The sequence below is a fragment of the Cyprinodon tularosa genome, unplaced genomic scaffold (assembly GCF_016077235.1).
Source record: "Cyprinodon tularosa strain WSP-4 unplaced genomic scaffold, ASM1607723v1 ctg274, whole genome shotgun sequence".
Classification (NCBI taxonomy): Eukaryota; Metazoa; Chordata; class Actinopteri; order Cyprinodontiformes; family Cyprinodontidae; genus Cyprinodon; species Cyprinodon tularosa.
Window position 1 is genome coordinate 319,495 of NW_024038979.1, and position 19,338 is coordinate 338,832.

The 19,338-nt window shown below is 38.4% G+C and overlaps 1 protein-coding gene across 5 annotated transcripts in view; it reads right to left on the reverse strand.

Moving 5' to 3' along the window:
- aplp2 (amyloid beta (A4) precursor-like protein 2) overlaps positions 1–19,338 on the reverse strand; it is a 98,574-nt gene that overhangs the window by 12,907 nt on the left and 66,329 nt on the right. For 4 of the 5 annotated variants that reach the window (XM_038289969.1, XM_038289967.1, XM_038289968.1 and 1 more), the window contains exons 4-11: positions 13,820–13,932; positions 9,636–9,853; positions 6,459–6,685; positions 6,022–6,189; positions 3,770–3,903; positions 3,415–3,489; positions 2,963–3,121; positions 1,338–1,466 (exon numbers count right to left, since the gene is read on the reverse strand). In XM_038289969.1, the coding sequence (XP_038145897.1) occupies positions 1,338–1,466; positions 2,963–3,121; positions 3,415–3,489; positions 3,770–3,903; positions 6,022–6,189; positions 6,459–6,685; positions 9,636–9,853; positions 13,820–13,932 (1,223 nt within the window). The remainder of the gene's footprint in view (positions 1–1,337; positions 1,467–2,962; positions 3,122–3,414; positions 3,490–3,769; positions 3,904–6,021; positions 6,190–6,458; positions 6,686–9,635; positions 9,854–13,819; positions 13,933–19,338) is intronic. The other variant, XM_038289970.1, reaches the window with a different exon arrangement.

Here is a 19,338-nt window from a genome sequence, read left to right on the forward strand (position 1 = left end):
AACTTTAAACGGAGTCAAAGGGCACCAACAGACAGTAATGTGCACAGAGTGGAGGAGATTCCACCCTAATCCCTGCGCCAGCAGCTCAGAGTCCAGCATTACACAAGACCTGTGCCGTGTTAATCTCCAGCTCAGGCTGAAGTGAATGAAACATCCGCCCTCCTCCCGGACTCCAACTCAGAGACACATGCTCTCCATGCCGCCCACACGTTAACAAACAGGGCAGAGAGGTGCACACGGATACATCATTATCCCTGGTCTGTCTGAGCAGCACCAGGAGGAGGACCAACATCAGCTCGCCACACGCTTTCAAATTTATCATGCAGAAATCTCCACACATGACAAAGATCTACATTTTTCCCAGACTAAAATATCCAGAATTTTCTGACATTTTGCAAGGACTGTTGAAAAAAATTCAATATATATATTGGCAGATTTTTCTAAAAGACAGACTTTAAATAGACTGTAAGGATAGTTGGAGATGAACAGATGAAATATCACTTAGACATAACACTGGAATATGGTTATTGTTGACAAGAAGCTTGAAAATGAGCAAACATTCTGTCACAGAATAATACTTTATAATTCCAGTGCAGTTTAGTTTAGTTTATGAAACAAACTTCATGAAATATGCCAGAGAAAATGAGCCAACCAGACAACCACTAGGGCTAAAACATTAAAGATCATGCAAATTAGAAATAAATGTGTGTTCTCAGTTTGTCACACCACAGAAATATGTTTTATTAATCACTCCACCAACTTTGAATGATTAAAAACGAAACTAAACATATAAAATTAGGTCAAAATAATGAAAATATGTCTAGTTCCCTGCCCAGAGATGCTGGGTTGTGTCCATCAGGGTCGCTGAAACGAAGCCCACATGCTATTCTATCTCTCTGCAAAGGTTTTGAAGTAAAAGAAATACAATAAATATAATATCTATACTCTAATATTTTATTCAGGAGGGGGATCAGTTATTGTGGGACTCAGGTTCAATGAGGAGAGTCTCTCTAAATGCAGACAGGCTGCAGCTGCTGCGTCTGAGTCCCTGTGTTCTGGAGGATGGAGGGGCTCGCTCACAAACTGTTCATTGAAGGCATGATGAGATGAGGCTGCATTTTTAGACACACCCAAGAAATCCTCAAACATAGGAATATTGAAACAGAAACTTAATTCTAGAGCTACAGTGTAATCATAAAAGGCGGGGAGACTTTTTACACCTATGTCATTTATAATGTGTTTAGTAGACAATTTACACGGTCTTCAAAGTTGATATTCCAAATTTTTTTTTGCGGTAATCCCCAGGTTAGTTAAGCTAACAGGATAAAACCACCAACCTGAGACTTCATCTGAGCTGCTTTCTCCGGATCCACAGCCAGGACATGTTGGTAGTGGCGGATGGTGTGTTGGCGGTCCTTGTTCTCGGCACGGACGTACTTTCTAAGGGCCTGCAGGATACGGTGGGGCTGAAACACAAATGGTCAAACATCTTCAGGCTCACATTTTAATTTATGAATTCAACCCTTTAAACTGATCCTGGTTAACATCAAATTAAGATGTGTTAAAGGCTGCCAGAAAAAAGGAGAACAATAACCTGGTGCATGGAGCAGAAAACACATTTTTATTGATTTTTTAACATAATCCTGAAATTTGGAAGTAATACTATTTTGATGACAGTTAAAATTTTTGCTTGGGGAAAAAAAAACCCTATTAAATAAAAGGAAATTATAAAGGAAATTATTATTTCAACAGAAGATTTCTAGATTGCAATTTTAACAATTTTTTCTCTGCTCATTGATCTCAGCCAATAAACCTCTAACCTGGGTAACTATGGGCTGTTTGTGATCCTTGGAATGAGCACTTCAAGAATGATATTAATTTTTGGTGCAATGACCTGTTTGGCATTTCAATATATTTTGACCAAAATTCCTTTTAAAATGTAAAATATTAGGAACAACTGAGTAACCTAAGTAAGCTACCCCCATTTATTAACTTTTGGTTCATATATTTATATTTTTTTGTGTGTATACTAGCAATTTGAGCTTATATATATATAGCTTATATATATATAGCTTATATATATATAGCTTATATATATATATATATATATATATATATATGTTCTTCCAAATATATATATATATATATATATATATATATATATACATATATATATATTCATATATATGGAAGAAAAGCAAATTTAGCCGTTACCTTTTTTCTTAAAGATTTTGTTTCTGAAAATACTTGATTTTGCAAAAATCTCGTACTCGTACTCGTACTTGTCGTCTCCCGCTTTATCCGGAACCGGGTCGCGGGGGCAGCAGACTAAGTAGAGACTTCCAGACTTCCCTCTCCGCAGACACCTCCTCCAGCTCTGCTGGGGGAAGCCCTAGGCGCTCCCAGGCCAGCCGAGAGACGTAGTCTCTCCAGCGTGTCCTGGGTCGTCCCCTGGGCCTCCTCCCAGTGGGACGTGCCTGGAACACCTCCCGAGGGAGGCGTCCCGGGGGCATCCGAAGAAGATGTCCGAGCCACCTCAACTGACTCCTCTCGATGTGGAGGAGAACCGGCTCTACACTGAGCCTCTCCCGAATGACCGAGCTCCTCACCCTATCTCTAAGGGAGAGCCCAGCCACCCTGCGGAGGAAGCTCATTTAAGCCGCTTGTATCCGGGATCTCGTTCTTTCGGTCATGATCCAAATTTCATGACCATAGGTGAGGGTAGGATTGCAAAAATCTCCCAAATTAAAATGTATCCAAGGGGCACAGCTTTTCTTTTTCTATTCATCAATTATGTACAATTAGTAATTGATATGTTCAGAAAATCTGATTATTAATCTCTGTTTTTTATGTCTCCTACTTTATTGCTTCCATACCTGAAGAAACCCCCCGATTTCTGACTCCTTAATACTACAGAAGGAGAGCTGAGCCTTAAACTGGCGTAAACGAGGGCTCTTCTTACCCTGGGAGGGTCCGCCTGCAGGGCAGCCAGGTAGTTCTCCAAGGCTATGCGGCGGCGGTCGTTCAGCATAGCCTCCACTCGGGCGAGGTGAGTCTCCACCAGCTGCTGCTTCTCGCTGGCAGCCTCCTCCTCCAGGGACTCCACCATAGCTTGGAAGTGCTAAAAGCAATGCCGCAAACATTAACAGATAAGGATATAGAATGGCACTCATTTTATTTCCATTAAAGTTCCAGCCTTCCTGCCTTCAGGCCATCTAAAGGGAGACTCATTTAGACATCTCCCTACTTAGACAATGTCCTAATTTAGAGTTAGAGTGGTAAAGATAGAGCAGCCAGGAAATAGGATAATTACTGGAGCAGAGACTCTGAGCCTGTGAGGTGTCATATCTGACCCAAACAAAGTGACAAAGGTGGAGGATGGGGGGGCTCCCAGAGGAAGGATCTTGGACTTACCTGGATCAGCGTCTGTCTCTCAGCCTTGGGCAGGTTCTTAGCCTGCCGCTCAGCCTCTTCCCACTCCTTCCTTACCTGCAGCACAGACATTTGCAGAAAATCTGTTTCATTTTCTTTAGTAAAAGAAAGAAAAACAAGAAAGCTATCTTTTTTTGGTAAAGGATAAGTATGGAGAATTTTTACAAGTCATTATAGTAACTTTCTAAGCTCCCTTTGAAAAATAGAAATGCAACACCGCTTACAAAAATAAAAACTAAAGTTTAACTTTGCTGCTTTAGTAGACTCTCTGTTTCAAAGCAGAAGATTTTTAAAAAAGCCAGTAAGTGCACTAATTGTACAGATTTGGCCCGCTCACCCTCTCCATGCGATTATGGTGCCTTATCTCCAGCTGCTCCTTGGCCTTCTGGAAGCGGCTGTGCTCTTTGTCGTCGGCAGGAGTCTCAAAGTAGATGTCCACATCGTCGGTGGGCTGAGGAGTCGCCGGCACAGCTGGAAATTCAGAAAAAAAATAAAATAAAAGTGAATTTGGAAAGTATTCACATAAAAAGAGATGAAGGCAGACAGGAAGACAAAAAGAAACAAATGAAGGCACAGCGAGAGCGAGGGAGCTGAAATGGGGGAGAAAGATTTGTTACTCAGAAGCACTCCTTTCATTGGCGTTCCTCCACCCACAGTAAGGCTGATATGTTTTAGGGAATCTGACAGTCTTTCAGTTCAAATTTTCCTTCATCTCCTCATCGGCTTTCAGCTGACAAGCCGCGTCTCCGGCGCTAATGGAAACATCACCGTTTTTGACAGTTCGGTTGACAGGGGCGTTATAAGTTGCCTTTTTTTTCTAGGTTCTTCACTATAAAGTTTCCCCACCTGCATCAATGCAAGTCACCAAAACAACAGCGCCACCGGGTCGAAAACAGGAACAGACCTCATCACGTCGCTAAAGCATCAAAACCAGTAGGAGAAAGAGTTCCCGCTCCAAATGCCTCTACTTTATAGTCTTCCTTTTGCTTTTAAATGTAACAAAATCCAGTTGGATAACTTCCTGAACTATGTTTGCCCTAATAAAAGTGAATTACATAAAAAAAAAATAAAACAAAACAACAAGAAAAAACCAAAAAAACAACAGATACATAACGACATCCTGGTGGATTTCTATAAATAATGGCAGTGCTCTGTGAGCAAAAGCAACAAAGAAACATGGAAAAATGTTACAAAACAAACAGACGGGGAAACAAAAATGACAGGAAACATAAGAATAAGGGTTGAAAGCATGCATGTAAACACAGACTTTAAAAAAGCTGAAAAAAAAACAAGAAAAACATTTTTAATATCAAGCTGGGGCTCAATGTATGACTGGGTCAGAGTTTTGACGTTACCCTGCAAGCTATCTTCCTTTGTTCTACTGAGGTTTTAGATGCAGAAAATAAAAACAATCTATTAAGACTTTACATCTAGCGTGGTGCCAAGTAAAGATCTAACATCATAAAATATGTTGGGATGTGAAAAGAGTTTAGTTTCAGGTTAAGGTAATGCCTCCACAGGTTTGAAAATGGGCTTTTATGCAGGTGGATATTTTATTTAAGGTAGATTAATCTGTGTTTTCTAGTTTACAGTCTATTTTAAACAACTCTAATCTGAGAAATGTAAAACAGTTCATGTACTCTACTTTACCCTGACTTGTTTGCATTAGATGCTAAATTATGTAGAAGTCTTCTCCTGCTACCTTTAAAAAAAAAATCCTTTAGATCTATTAAAACCTCTGTTAACTGTTGTTCAGTTTAAGGATATAAATGAGCACCTATGCAGCTTGCGACTGCTGTTAACATGAGTTTTTTCTTCCTTTTTATAGATTTAAGCTTTTAAGTTTTTAGTTCTATCACCTTTTTTTAAATATGAAAATTACTGCAGTTTTTCAGTGTTTCATTTTTTCCTAGTTTTGCACTCTTTCTTTGACATGTTTGAAATAAACCACTTTATTATTTCTCTGTTATTTTGTTCTTCTGAAATTTGTTAACCTTATATTTTCAACATGTGTGTGCACTGTGCACTCTAGCATTCATAATGTTGGTCTGAATGCTAGAGTGCACAGAATGCTTAACCTGATAACATGAAGACGCCGACTACATTTGATTGCAAAGGATTTACATTTATCTATTAATCTGTCTTGCCTGTAAAGCAGGTTTTTTTTAAGATACAAGAAAAATTAGCTCAATCTTTTTTAATAGTAATATCCATAAAATATAAACAGGTAAAAATATGTATGATGAAATTAAAGCTGCTTTGAAAAAAAATCTTGGGTAATAAAACTAAATTTTATGATAAGGAACACTTTATCAATGTAGTTAACTATTAGAAATTAGCATTATGTGAGTCGAATGTGTTGTTCTAAGACTTGGGGTGTAAAAAGAAAAGGAGAAACAGATGAAATTAAATTGGTGTATAGAAGGTTAGATGATTTTAGAAAGTATGATGAAATCATTAGTGCCCAGAGGTGTGTGAGTTCTTCTAAATCAGAGAAAAGCTAAACCTAGAAGATCCTCGGGGGTTTTCAGGCCGACAGACACAGAGAGGAAGGCGCAGCCACACAGGCCTCTGTCACGTCAGACTTACTCAGGCGTTTGCACACAGCAATGCAGTACTCCTCGGAGTCGAAATTGTTGCGGTTGCCAGCACAGCCACCGTATATGAAGCGAACGCACTTCCTCAGGCTGACGTCGAAGTGCCAGCGAGGCATGGAGGCACGACAGGGGCCGGTCTCAGCCTCCAGAGTGCACACGGCTGCCGGGGGATAGCTTTGTTAGATCATCAGGCCTCTACAGGCCTCAGAAAGCTGCCAGCAAACACTCATCATGGCTAAATCTATAACCACGGCCAATTAAAAATAGTGGGGCAGCCGTTTTTTACTTGATCAATGGAACACAGAGGGCAGGGTGACCTGAAATGTACACTGATGAGTTGTGAATTAAGGCAAATAATAATATAACTTTGAGCCTCCATTTACAAATTAACAGAACATATGTGATAATACTGAAGAAATTATTAATTACCTTTTACTTCTTCTAAAATCTTGTCATCATCGAGTTTCTCTGATGATTTGCTGCTTTCTTTCCTCTGCTCCTCATCATCTCTGTCCGACTCCTCATCTTCATACACATAGTGGTACTCCTCCTCATTTTCCTCCTCCTCCTCCTCCTCCTCCTCCTGCTGCTCCTCATCTTCATCTTCATCCACAGGCTCCTCCTTCTGAGTGGGTTCCTCGTCCGCCGGTGTTTCACTGAGATATGAAAAAAGGATGGAGGATATAAAAATAATCTACATTTAGATGAAAACATATATCTGCCCTTAACAACACAGCAGATACTGTGTTGATATTTCATAATCATGATCTCAATCAGTTTGCATACATACAGAAATTCCTACAGGACACAAAGGAAGTCATTTCAAAATCTGGGGTAATGGACTGCATCTTTTTGCTTCTGTTGGTTAAAAAAAGCTGGACCAATTATATTCTGAACAATATATAATGAATACAAAAAAAAAGTTAAAAACAATCCACTGGACTCTGTTTCCAAGTCTAAAGACGTTTTGCTTCCCATTCAAGGAGAGCGGAGGACCTCGCCTATTCAGTCAGGCCAACAATCCCCTTTAACAACCCCCCTTTCAGACACTTAGACAGGTATGGGGCATTGCAGGCTAACCGTTCGTCCGTTCCAGTTTGCATGTTTTCAAAACAAAAACAAGGCTTTGTTGAGCTACTGTATAAAACCTCAATGTTATTCTGGACATTTTGAATTGAAAAAAGTTCCAGGATGGGAATGTCTTAAAATTTGGCAACAAAGTCCAGTGGAGTGTTTTTAACCTTTTTTTGGAATGACTATGACCCAAATGACTGAGAACCTTCACCAACGATAAATAATGATGTTTTAGACTCCTGTATTGAACTGTTTCCATTTACCGGAGCGTTAGGCTGAACTACATCACACCTTAAGAACTATGACCAGTGTTCATGTAAAGCACCAGAATTTCATACCAAATAATTGTTTATAAGGAAGAAGGAATGCATTCAGCCAAAAGAGACCTGCTTCATAAGAATTTAAAATCCATCTTTGACAGGTTTACCATAGATGACAATTTGTTTTTCTGAACTTTGTACTTGGTAAAAGGCATTCAGAAAATAAATGATCTCCTGGACATTAAATTGGGTTATATAACCCCATTAGATTATAGTCCCCAATGTTCAATACTCTGAGCCTTCACTGATGCTTTTCTGTTAAAATGGATTAACTGTGGCCCTAGTGTAAAGAAAATATTACTAATATTTGGGACCCTAAAACAGTTAATAATTCTGTTTGATTTTCCAGCCCGACACCGAGAATTTCAAACTTTTGATTAGTCAAATGCACCACAACTCCTGCTACTTCACAAGAAGCCTGACTCTGTTTTTTCTGCAGCCGATACTGAGCAGCCAGGACCTCAAAGAGCACCAGGTGTTAGATTACGACGCAACACCTGTGACTCCATTAATCTGGCATCATCTTGGCATCCTGGTAAAAATAACAACTTCTCGGTCGGATTTAAACTTTGAATGCTTTGAAGTATGAACTTCTCTCTCCTTGACTCCAGATATCAAGCATCAGTTAGAAGTTGCTACTTTTCAAGGTGAATTAGTGACAGATATGTCATTGCTGCAGCGGTTTCACACATCTGAGCCAGGCCACAATTTTTAACAAGACAAAAACAAAGCTTAGGGCTTAGTGGCTGTATTTTCAAATGTGTCTAAATAAACTGAATGTGAGAATGTATCACCAAGTGCTACTGTGCATCAAAGCAAAGCAAGTAAAAATTTTTCATGAAGGAAGAAGGCAGACTTAATTTTTGCTATTATACTGCCAGCTAAACTTCACAGTACTGTGCAATAAATGACATTAAATTTGACCAATTATTCTATTCTTCCAACAGGGATATGTACAGCCTGATATGTATAACCTTTACTTAAGGAACATTCTTTCGATCCAGAAAACCTGGTAAATTATAGACCTATATCTAATCTTCCTTTCTTATCTAAAGTTCTTGAGCAAATAGTTGCTAAACAAGTGTGCGACCACTTACACCATAATTAACTTTTTGAAGAGTTTCAGTCTGTCTTTAGAGCTCATCATAGCACTGAAACAGCTCTGGTGAAAGTCACTAACGATATTCTCATGGCCTCAGATAATGGACTTGTATCTGTGCTCGTCCTTTTAGATCTCAGTGCTGCATTTGATACAGTTGATCATAATAATCTCTTAGAAAGACTTGAATATTTTGTTGGAATTAAAGGAACAGCACTAGACTAGTTTAAATCGTATCTATCTGATCGATTTCAGTTTGTTCACGTTAATGACAGATCTTCCACATGCTCAAAGGTTACATGTGAAGTACCACAGGGATCAGTGCTAGGACCAATTCTCTTCTTTATATATATGCTCCCAATTAGTAGAATTATTAACCAGCATGGGGTTAATTTCAACTGTGATGATACTCAGTTATATCTGTCTATAAATCCAGATGAAGCTAACCCATTACATAGATTGCAGGCATGTCTTAAAGGTTGAGGCTGCAGCTCAAACTGAGCCTGGTTTCTTCTGTTAAAAGAGAGATTAGCTTCTCTACTGTCGCTGCATGCATGCTTGGCATGTGACATTGCTGTAGCATCAATTATAAATAACACTAAATATCAACTAGGGCCACAAGCTCATCCAGATGGGGCTAATCCTGCAAAATCAATGACTCGATGCAATCCTCTGTTTTTTCCTAGATAGAAAACATTTTACTGATCTGACTATATGATCTAACAAAAAAGTCTCTGTAAAGTGCTCTGAGATGTGTTATGTGTTATGAATAAACTAGACTAAATAAACTAAATTAAATTGTATCAATGACTGGGTTATACTGGATTGTATTTAATTATGACTAAAGTATGCATATCTGTACTGATTTTAACTAGTCACTACTGGTTTAACTGCCAGTATTAAATTAAACAGGAAAAATGTTAACTTTGTTGAACTATTTGCCATCATCTCCAGGGTAATTATTTAAATTTGCAGATGGAAATTTAACGCATAAAAAAACTAGGAGGGAATAATTATCATTAATTTGCACACTGTTATAAAACTAACGTAATCCTGTTTAACTTCTCCTTGCATGAAGGTTTAATGGATAAAGATGCAATCAAAGCTGCTGACCTCTCCTCCAGAGCAACACTGTCACTCAGGTCGATGTCCTCGTTCTCTATCTGCTCTTCTTCGTCATCATCCTCCTCTTGGGAGGGCAGGGAAGAGGGGGCCAACTCCCCGGAGCGAGAGGCAGGGCAGCAGACGTATTCTGTGCCGTGGAACTTGTCAATGTCGCAAGGCAGCAGCATGCCATAACTGTGAAGCACCATGGAGCTCCTGGAACAGGCCTAAAAGAAGGGTCACAGGACTACTGTAAAAGATATAAACACCCTTATTGTTGCCATTTTTTAGTCTGGAGGTCAAACTGTTTTCTAAAGTCTGGTTTTTTTAAACTGCTCCTTGCTTTCCTTTTCATTTCCAGAAAAAAAAATGCATTTCTATCCCCCAACCAAACACCTGAAATGAATAAAAACAGTGCATGTGCTCAAATATTTTTTGCTTTCTGCAAAGGGACCATCACAAGTTAGTTTATAATTATAAAATGGAAATAAAGTTTGGAAACATCAACATGAGAAAATATGAAAAATACTGCAAATTTTCATTCAACCTTCCTGATCCCATACTTTGGCCACCCTCGGCTAAGATACAGCTGTTATTCTTTAGGAATAAATCCCAAAATTGCACAAGTTTGGTTAGATTTGAGAAAAAACATAGGTGAAAATGGATTTTAGAGTTAATCTGTTGATTTAGTCACCAACTTTGATTGACCCACACAATAGATGATTACACTTTGTTTCTATGGTGGTGGTTCTGGTGGTGTACTGTGGGTCACTGGGCTGCATGAAGATGAACCTCCGTCCCCGCCTTGATATTTTCATAGACACTTAACAGGTTTTCTCTCTAACCTGTTCTATATTTAGTTCATCAACTTACAATCCATTTTGACCAACTTCCTTGCTGATGTTGAAGTAAAGCATTGCAAAGCATGATGCCACCACCTCCGTGTTTCACTGTAGCTGCAGTATATTGAGTACAAGTTCTTCTTCACATATAGCTGCTTCTACTAGAAACCAAAACAAAATGTTTTGATTTTATCCGAAAAGATCAATTTCTGTTTAACATTCAGCAAGTTATAAGCTGAATTTCTCAAGGTTTTCTTTAAACAACAGCCTTCTCTTTGTCAATCTATTAAAAAAAAACATCATATTTGTGGAGCGCGTTGCTAACGGTTGCTAACTTTCCAAAGATTCTCCAAGGTGAGTTGCCATGCTGGCCATACTCTTTCCCCTATTTGGATTATGGATTGAGCAGAACTCTACAAAATGTTCACAGCTTGGGATGCTGTGTTTTTAAAACAACCCTGCTAATCTTTTCGACTCATCCAACGTGTCCCTTGCGTTCCAGAGAACGTCTAATCAGGTGATTTCTGTAGGAAATTTGTTACAGTGAACTCTGTTTTGAGGGTACTAAAAGTATCAGTTCCTCTCCTAACTTTACGTAGCTGTGCACACATATCTGTTGGTCTACCACAGGAAATAAAGTCTATGGTTTTAATGTAACAAAATTTTGAAAGGTTAGAGGGGATTAAACATTTAGCATTGTCCTGTATGTTAACTATTCCACATTTTCACAAAGTCATGTTGTTCCTTAGGTGACCTGCTGTCTAAGAACATGTTCCGTCCTCTAGCAGCTGGAAGGTATCAGATACAAGCTCAGTTTGAAACTCCGCCGGATCAGAGCAGGATTAGCTGCCCAGAGCAGGTTGCCAGACAAAATTCATTGTTTCCCTGATTTGTTTCTCAAATTTTCCCCACTATAAATGCTTAAATATAGGTATACTTTGCATTAAACCATGTGCTGAAGAAGATGGAAGCAGAAGTTTGAGGAGAGCTTCTGTCATGGTCAAAATGGGCTAACTCTGGAGCTTCCTGAGGGGGATTAGCAGCTTCACAGCCGCAACACGAATCTGATTAGAGACTCTCAGTCAGCTCTCTGATCACTGAAACTCCAAATGAGTGAAAAAATATATTCAGAGGCAGGTGGAAAATAAAAAATTGACATATTATGGATGTTTGGGAAATTTTTGCATTTAACATCTAATAATTAAAATATATTCCTTTTTAAACAGCCATCTATCATTTTAAGGTTCAGAAAAAATAAAAATTTATTTTGTGGGTCCTAAGCTTCATGTGGATGTTTTCTTTGGTAAACTTTTCATTCACCTGTTGTTTTAAAAGTAAAGAAATATTTCATCTTTATCTCCTTCTAAGTTTAACCTATGATTAAAAAAGAAGGGATATTCAATTCTACTTTAAAAGAAATGCAATAATGAACAGAATTCTGTCAATTAGTTTACTAACTTTAGAAATCTAATTTATTGTAGCTACCTCCTAATATTGACTTTCTAGTGAAAAGGAAACTTTTCCATTAGTCACTCAAAGCATTAACAGGCAGTGAAACAGTAAAACTGAAGCTTTTCAGTTTTTCAAAGCCGCCCATATTAGTTACAGCCACTTGAAATGTTGACCTTAAAAAAACCTTCAGGATAGCAGAGGAATGGACCCACAGGGTTTAGTGGGTTTAATATGTAATGAAGGAGTGCAGCTAGTTTATTAAGTAACCAAAGTTTTTCAGTGGAGAGGAAAACTCCCTTTTGACAGGAAGAAACCTCCAGGAGAACCTGGCTCAGTGTGAGTGGCCATCTGCCGAGTCCGACTGGGGTTAAAGGAGACAGAAGCAGATGAAGACATAAACTAAAGAAGTTATTTGGCGCTCAGGCCCTGGCAGAACTCTTCGATGTTGTGAATCAACATACACTTGGAAGAGTAACCTAGAAAAGGATTAGCGTACTCTTCCCTCATGGCCCAGACACTGGTGTTGGAATAACCCAGAAAATGAGTTGGACTGAGACTGAGGGAGGAGATGGGGTGGAAGTTGATGAAGGTTCGCTTCCATGTGGGAGAGAGAAGCTGGCACAGGACCTAAATGAAGGGGATCTTGCAAGATGATTGGCTTCGGAGAAGGTGTAGCCCCCGAGTTGATTGGCTGGAGGTGAACGAGGGACATCAGGTGAAGATTGAATTTACGCTTCAGCTTCATGTCTTGCTTCAAGTTTTTTAATTAAAATAAATAGTTATTTTTATATATATATATATATATAAAATGTAAATTTACAGTGATTTCATCTTTATAACTCACTGTCACCATTTATAAGACGATTAACAAGGGGCCTTACGGGAAAAGATTTTTTTTGTGTGTGTAATAAGCCTGCAGGGGCTGTGTAATAAGCCTGCAGGGGCTATGTTACCACACAAAATGTTTTTTTTTCAGGCAAAAAGTTACTAGAAACTTGCAAAGGTGTAAAAGTCATGATGCCGTTGGTGTTATTTAGCTCTTTGTCGTTTGGTATTAAGCCCTAACAGCTGCCACACGTCTGTAGAGAGACTACATTTAAAACCTGACAGTGTCTGACCTATGTGTTTTTATATCAGCTTCTTGAAAGGATTCTTATCATAAAAATCTGATATTCTCATGTATTTAAATAATGTTCAAGCTGAAACTATTGAAAATAATGAAGGAATGAATAGGTGCATCTTTATTTTATATGAATACTAAATAAATGAAAAGATAAACATTTCTTTAAATCGTTTTGGTCTTTCATGTACCAACACATCATGTATTTAATCCATTTATCTTTAAAAGTGTACTGTTTAGAACAGGAGCTAATTATTGTCAAATAAAAACAGAAATACATTCAACTAAACATTGAGAAATTTCTTATTTCAATGAACTGAAATGTGATGTTTTTTCTGTACATTTATAAAGTAAGAGATTTGATTAGAATGTTTAAATAATAATTAAATTCAATATCAATCCTTATTTATTGACTGATTTATTCTATTGATTGTATTTCTGTTTATGTTCTGTTCCAAAATTCTTATAATAGAGGAGAGAATTAAATCCCAAACGTTTTATTGTGTCCCCATATGAACTTTTATCTAATTATTTTATACTTAATTATGCAATCCTGATGAATCTTTGACCACAACAAATCCAAGACTTTAAATGAAGACTTAGAAAACTGTGTCAGTGAGTTAAAAGTATAAACTTCTCCTTGAATCAGAGTGTGACCAGGCAGATAAAGGTTTGGAGTAAATCTCTGAAGACTTGCTGCTCCTGCCTCCCTCTTCTGACAGCTTGAATCCCCTCTGACAAACTTCCCACTTCTTCCGATGAACCGGCCCCCGCCTTACCTCTTTGGCCACGCCGTGCCACTGCTGGTGGCTGACGCACATGTCCTTACGCTCCTTGTGGAAGAACTTGCATTTCTCCGGAACCAGAAGAACGTCACTTACAAACTCGCCCACTGAAAGAGAAAAAATGTACACAGACCAATATGGCTGTTAGTCACAGCACCAATCTGTCTCACAGAAAAATTCATTCCTCAAAAACATTGCCAGAGTTGAAAGCAATACATCACTTGATACGACTAAAAAGGGATGATGAGAATATTCAATAATTCATAGCTGCCTCGTACTTTAATTTTCTCCACTGAGGAATAAAAGACGACATTTGACATTTGCACCTGTGTGAGTCCAAAACTAAAAGGGATTATCCTTACTGTTTAGCTGCATCTGCAATCAGAAAGGCAGTGGAGAAAATCCGTTTTCATACTGTGACTCTTGTTCTGCAGTCAAAACTCTTCCTGGGACCCAATGATATCATTTTCTTGATGATTTATATTCAGCCATGTTTTATTCATGGAGCAGGAAGATGAATCCGAAGGAAATAAATGGCTTGAAAGGCATCTTGTGGCTCTATGAATAGTTTCAGGCTGAAATCTGCACAGATCTAAATATGGAGCAGGGGTCCTGATGAAGATGAAATGGTTAGCTGGCATGGAGACAGGCTGCTGAGGTACTGTACAGAGCCTTACAGAAGTAGCCGGTCCTCTTGGCTTATCTATTATTACATTCTATCCTTTAGTGTTTTTCAGTCTTATGATCTTCAATCTTGTAATAGATTTGCTAAAACAGTTTATGATTGAGAAGTGAGATTATAAATGCATGTAAAAAAAAAAATAAAAATTAAATTTGGTACTTTGGAGTTATGGAGCCACCATGCCATCATAACGTATCCTTTTTTCAGGTGATCAAATGCAGCATTTTAATGCTTTATCTGTAGGTAGTAATAAAAAATCAATAGCAAAAATTATGTTTCAAGAGGTATTTTTGACAGTTGACTTGAAAATGAATTTTAGGTATGAGTCTGTGGGTTTAGTTTTAGGTATTAGTCCAGTAAAGATGGGGCTAGTAAACAGAAGATGCGTGTGAATCCACAACACCTCCTTGATTCACAATTTAAGATGGCTCACAGAATATTTATTTTCGATAATGATATGTAAAAGGAAGTTTGATTTTATAAGGTTAGAGTGGTGGCCTAAATTTGCCGGACGAGCGAGCACGAGCGAGCGAGGCAAGCACTATGGCACAGGCAGTCACCACAAATCACATCATTGTAGTATTGTAGTGCTACAAGTAATGATTATTTAGGAAATCAATTTATCTGTTGATTATTTTTTCAAATAAAGAAGATTTTTAACTTAATTACACCAGGTGAAACTCCACCTGAGGAATTCTGGATACAGCATCTTCACAAACGGAAAGGTTTTTTTAATCTTAAATGAAATGTTTACATACACACATATATATATATATAAAATTCATTTTAGATTACTGCTCTAAGTGGGTTGCTCTGTAAGCTAAAGGCATATTTTAGAGTCTCTATACTCCAGTTAACGATTAATTGATTACTAAATTAGTTTAGGATTATTTCCATAATCCATTAATCATGATTAATCTCATTCATTGTTTCAGCCCTACATTGGTTAATAAAGTCTACCTGTGTGCAGCCTAGGAGTCTCATGAACTGCCAGTATTTTCTGTACTGTTTTCTGTAAGGCCTCAGAGGCAGCAACACATTATTAAGCAAGGGGCGTTACACCCTGAAGACTAACTTTCAAAAAGTCAGGGACAAGAACAGAGAGAAGAGTAAGTCTGGGTGGGGCTTTGAAAAATATCAGAATCTCCTTATGTTCCCACCAGAGCATTGTCAAATCCATCATCTTCAAATGGAAAGCGCATGATACCACAGGAGACCAGCCAAGAGAGGACCGCCCACCTAAAACTCACAGACAGGGCAAGGAGGACGGTAATCAAAGAGGAAACATGAATACCAATGCTCACCCTCAAGGAGTTTTACAGCTAAGACAGTTACCCGTGCATAAGAGCACAATAAGCCACAGAGCTAAGCTTTATGCATGAGTGTGTGTGTGTGTGTGTGTGTGTGGGGGGGGGGGGGGGGGGGGGTTGGGGGGTAATAATAAGCAACAAATCCCATCATTCCAAGAACAACAACTTAAAGGTTAAGTTTAGTGGTGGCAGAGTCATGCTGTGGGGATATTTTCAACAGCAAAAAAATGAGTCAACACATAATGTTGAAGCAACAATTGAGTTATTCAAGGGGAAACTAATTGGAACGGCCTAGTCAAAGTCCAGATCTTAATCCAATTGATAATCTGTGATCAGACTTAAACTATCCAAAATGTTGGTGCTAGAGTACTTTTGTGAAGACCAATCAAAAAAAGTACAGCTGTAATTTCTGCAAAAAAAAAAAAAAAAACAACCAAAAAAGGTCAGATTGCAAATTACAGAAATTATTTTCAGCAATGCATGCTAGTTTTTTGTGTGTCCTATTAGTTGTTTGCTTCACGATACACAATATAATCCTTAGTAAATGTATTGGAATGTTCTGCAAATTAAATGTTGTAAACTCTCAAACAATCCATTTATTTCTATATTGTGAGGCAACAAAACATTAAAAATGACAGGAAGGTAAATACTTTAGAAGTTAACAGTAAAGATGTCAAAAACAAATGGAAAAATCAAGCAGAAGACAATGGATGGACATGTGAGGGGCTGAGAATTTTCAAAGAGTAGGCAGAGGCAGAGAGAACTTCTTATTTAGTGGCTGGCCACAACCTTGGACTGAGGGAACACTGCTAGAGCTAAGGAAAAGCCAAAATGGCCTTCAAGGATGATGGGGAAGGCTGTGTTTTGGAAAATGAGAGGGTAGGATAGGAAAAGGAGAGAGCTGGAAATAGCAGAGGGCTCAGCAGCTGCTTCTAATCTCTGTCTGGGAGGTACGGTTACAGAAACAGACAACATGTAGACCTGGTCTTATCCTGCTTTATATCAACCACTGATGCAAAAAACAACAGATTGCTTCACAGATTGGGAAACTGTCAATTATTAGTTTAGCTATCCTGCAAATAATGTGTCTCCAGCTCAACAGGAGGAAGCCGTAATTTTCTATCATTGCTGATAACATGTCATATTTTAATACATTTAGTAAAGAGGGTTGTAAGCCGAAGTGTACACCTCCAGAGACAAATTCCAAAAGTTCTTGGTCGGCTTTTGTATCTTGCTTCCCAAGTTTATGATGGTATAGAAGAAATTGAAAAGTGTATTTTCTAATCAAACTTCATCCTAAATAACATCTTTCTTTAGCTTCAAAACACATGAGAGCCTGGGTGCAATTTGGAGGTGTGTGAAATTCTTCCTGACTGGAAGTTTTACTCTAGATTTAAATCCTATTAGCAGGGGCTCCTGTACATGATGTATTATTAACTGACCAGGAGATGGCAGATTGCTGCAGCCACTTGTTCAGAGCCTTTTGATTAAGATCAGAACAATGTCAGGTCACAAAGCACATAGTAGCTGTCTGCCAAGAGCTTTAGGATAACCCACTTGGAGTGCTACCAGTCTGCTGTGGTTCTGATTCAGGTTTTAGCCTTGACATGACCCAAGCATGGCCAATCCTGCTCCAGATATTCTTAATACCAGACCAGCAAGTTCCTCCATGTCTGACAAAGAAGCTGAATCTTCTGTAACTAAAGTAATAAACCACTTTGGAGGTTTTGTGTATTTTCAAAGCAGTTAAAGAACTCTGATAGGCTGTAATGCCTAACAGTAAATCTGGGAGGTTCTGGAACCACATCTGGCTAAAACAAAATAAATAGTGTCTTTTTTAAAGGAGGACAGTCTGGTGAAAGAATTTATTAAGATGTTCCAGATCTGAACAAAAAAAGACCAACACTATCATAGGACCACCAAAATTTTTGACCATCTGAACAAGGTTATTTTCACAAAATATTATGTTGATTTTTTCCAACAAGTAGCAAAGTTTCGTTTTTATCTGGTTAGTCCCAACATTATTGTTGATGATGCTTTCTGAAAAATGGGAGGGGGTTTTAGGGTTTCTTTGTCTTTTAATCCTCCTAAGGATTCTCTTCCTTTATTTTTGAATCTTAAACAGACATTAACGTAATAATCAAAGCTCTCCTGGAGTAATTCTAGTAGGCAGCTCACTTCTGGGAAGGTTCACTACTCTTTCATGTTTGGTCCATTTGTTGACAGTAGATCACTTTACTGGGGTCCCATAGAATATTGAGGAAGAATTCAGTCCTAGCTATCCATATCATGCTCTGTGACTCCAAACCAGTCATTGTGAAATCTTTCCACTTCCTGGGAACTATCATCTCACAGGACCTACAATTGGAGCTGAACATCAACTCCCTCACCAAGAAAGCCCAGCAGAGGATGCCCTTCCTTAAAAAAATTCCACCTGCCAAGGACAATGATGGTGCACTTCTACTCCTCAATCACTGAATCCATCCTCACCTCCTCAATCACCATCTGGTACGCTGGTGCCACCGCCAAGGACAAGGGCAGACTGCAACGCTTCATCTGGTCTGCAGAGAAGGTGATTGGCCGCAATCTTCCATCTCTCCAGGATCTGTACGCCTCCAGGACTCTGAGGCATGCAGGGAAGATTGGGACTGATCCCTTGCACCTCAGCCACAAACAATTTCAGGCACTTCCCTCTGGCAGGAAGCTGTGGACCATCGGGACCAAAACCTCACTCCACAAGATCAGTTACTTCCCATCTGGTACCAGCCTTTTCAACAAGGCCCAGAGACCCCCGTGACATTGACACTGCCTCTCTCCCTTCCCCGTTCAAGACCTAGTAGCTACACTAACGTGGCATCTCTAGATCTCCAGCGTTACATTAACTCACAGCCTACTGTATATATAGTACATAGCTATATACTATGTATTATATATATAATAGATTTTATTTGTAATGCACCTTACATTTCAAAGAAATCTCAAAGTACTACAGAGACCAAAAGAAGAAGAAAAAAACAAAGACAAAAATAATAACAATAGTAATAATAAAAACAAAGAACAAACTGTAGGGCTTACAGCAATACATCCTACACCGAGCGGCACCAAAAACCAACAATTGAAACCAACAATTAAAACTACAATTTAATCTTAAAGTGCTACAGAGATTAAAAATAAAAAAATAAATAAAAAAAATAAAGATAAAAATAATAATAATAGTAATAATAAAAAATAAAGAATAAATTGTAGGGCCCACAGCAACACATCTCGCACCAAGTGGTACCAAAACCAACAATTGAAACCAACAATTAAAACCACAATTTAAAACAAAACTATTATATATAGAAACTAATATATATAGTGTATTGTATGTTTCGTGTTGTATATAACTAAAAATCCTGCATTCTGTAAATATACCTAATTTGTCTGCACCATCAACACCAAGTAAAATTCCTTGTAAGTGCAAACCTGAACATGAAAACGTCTTCTTGTTATTGACTCTTAAATGTTTCAGAGATTTCCGA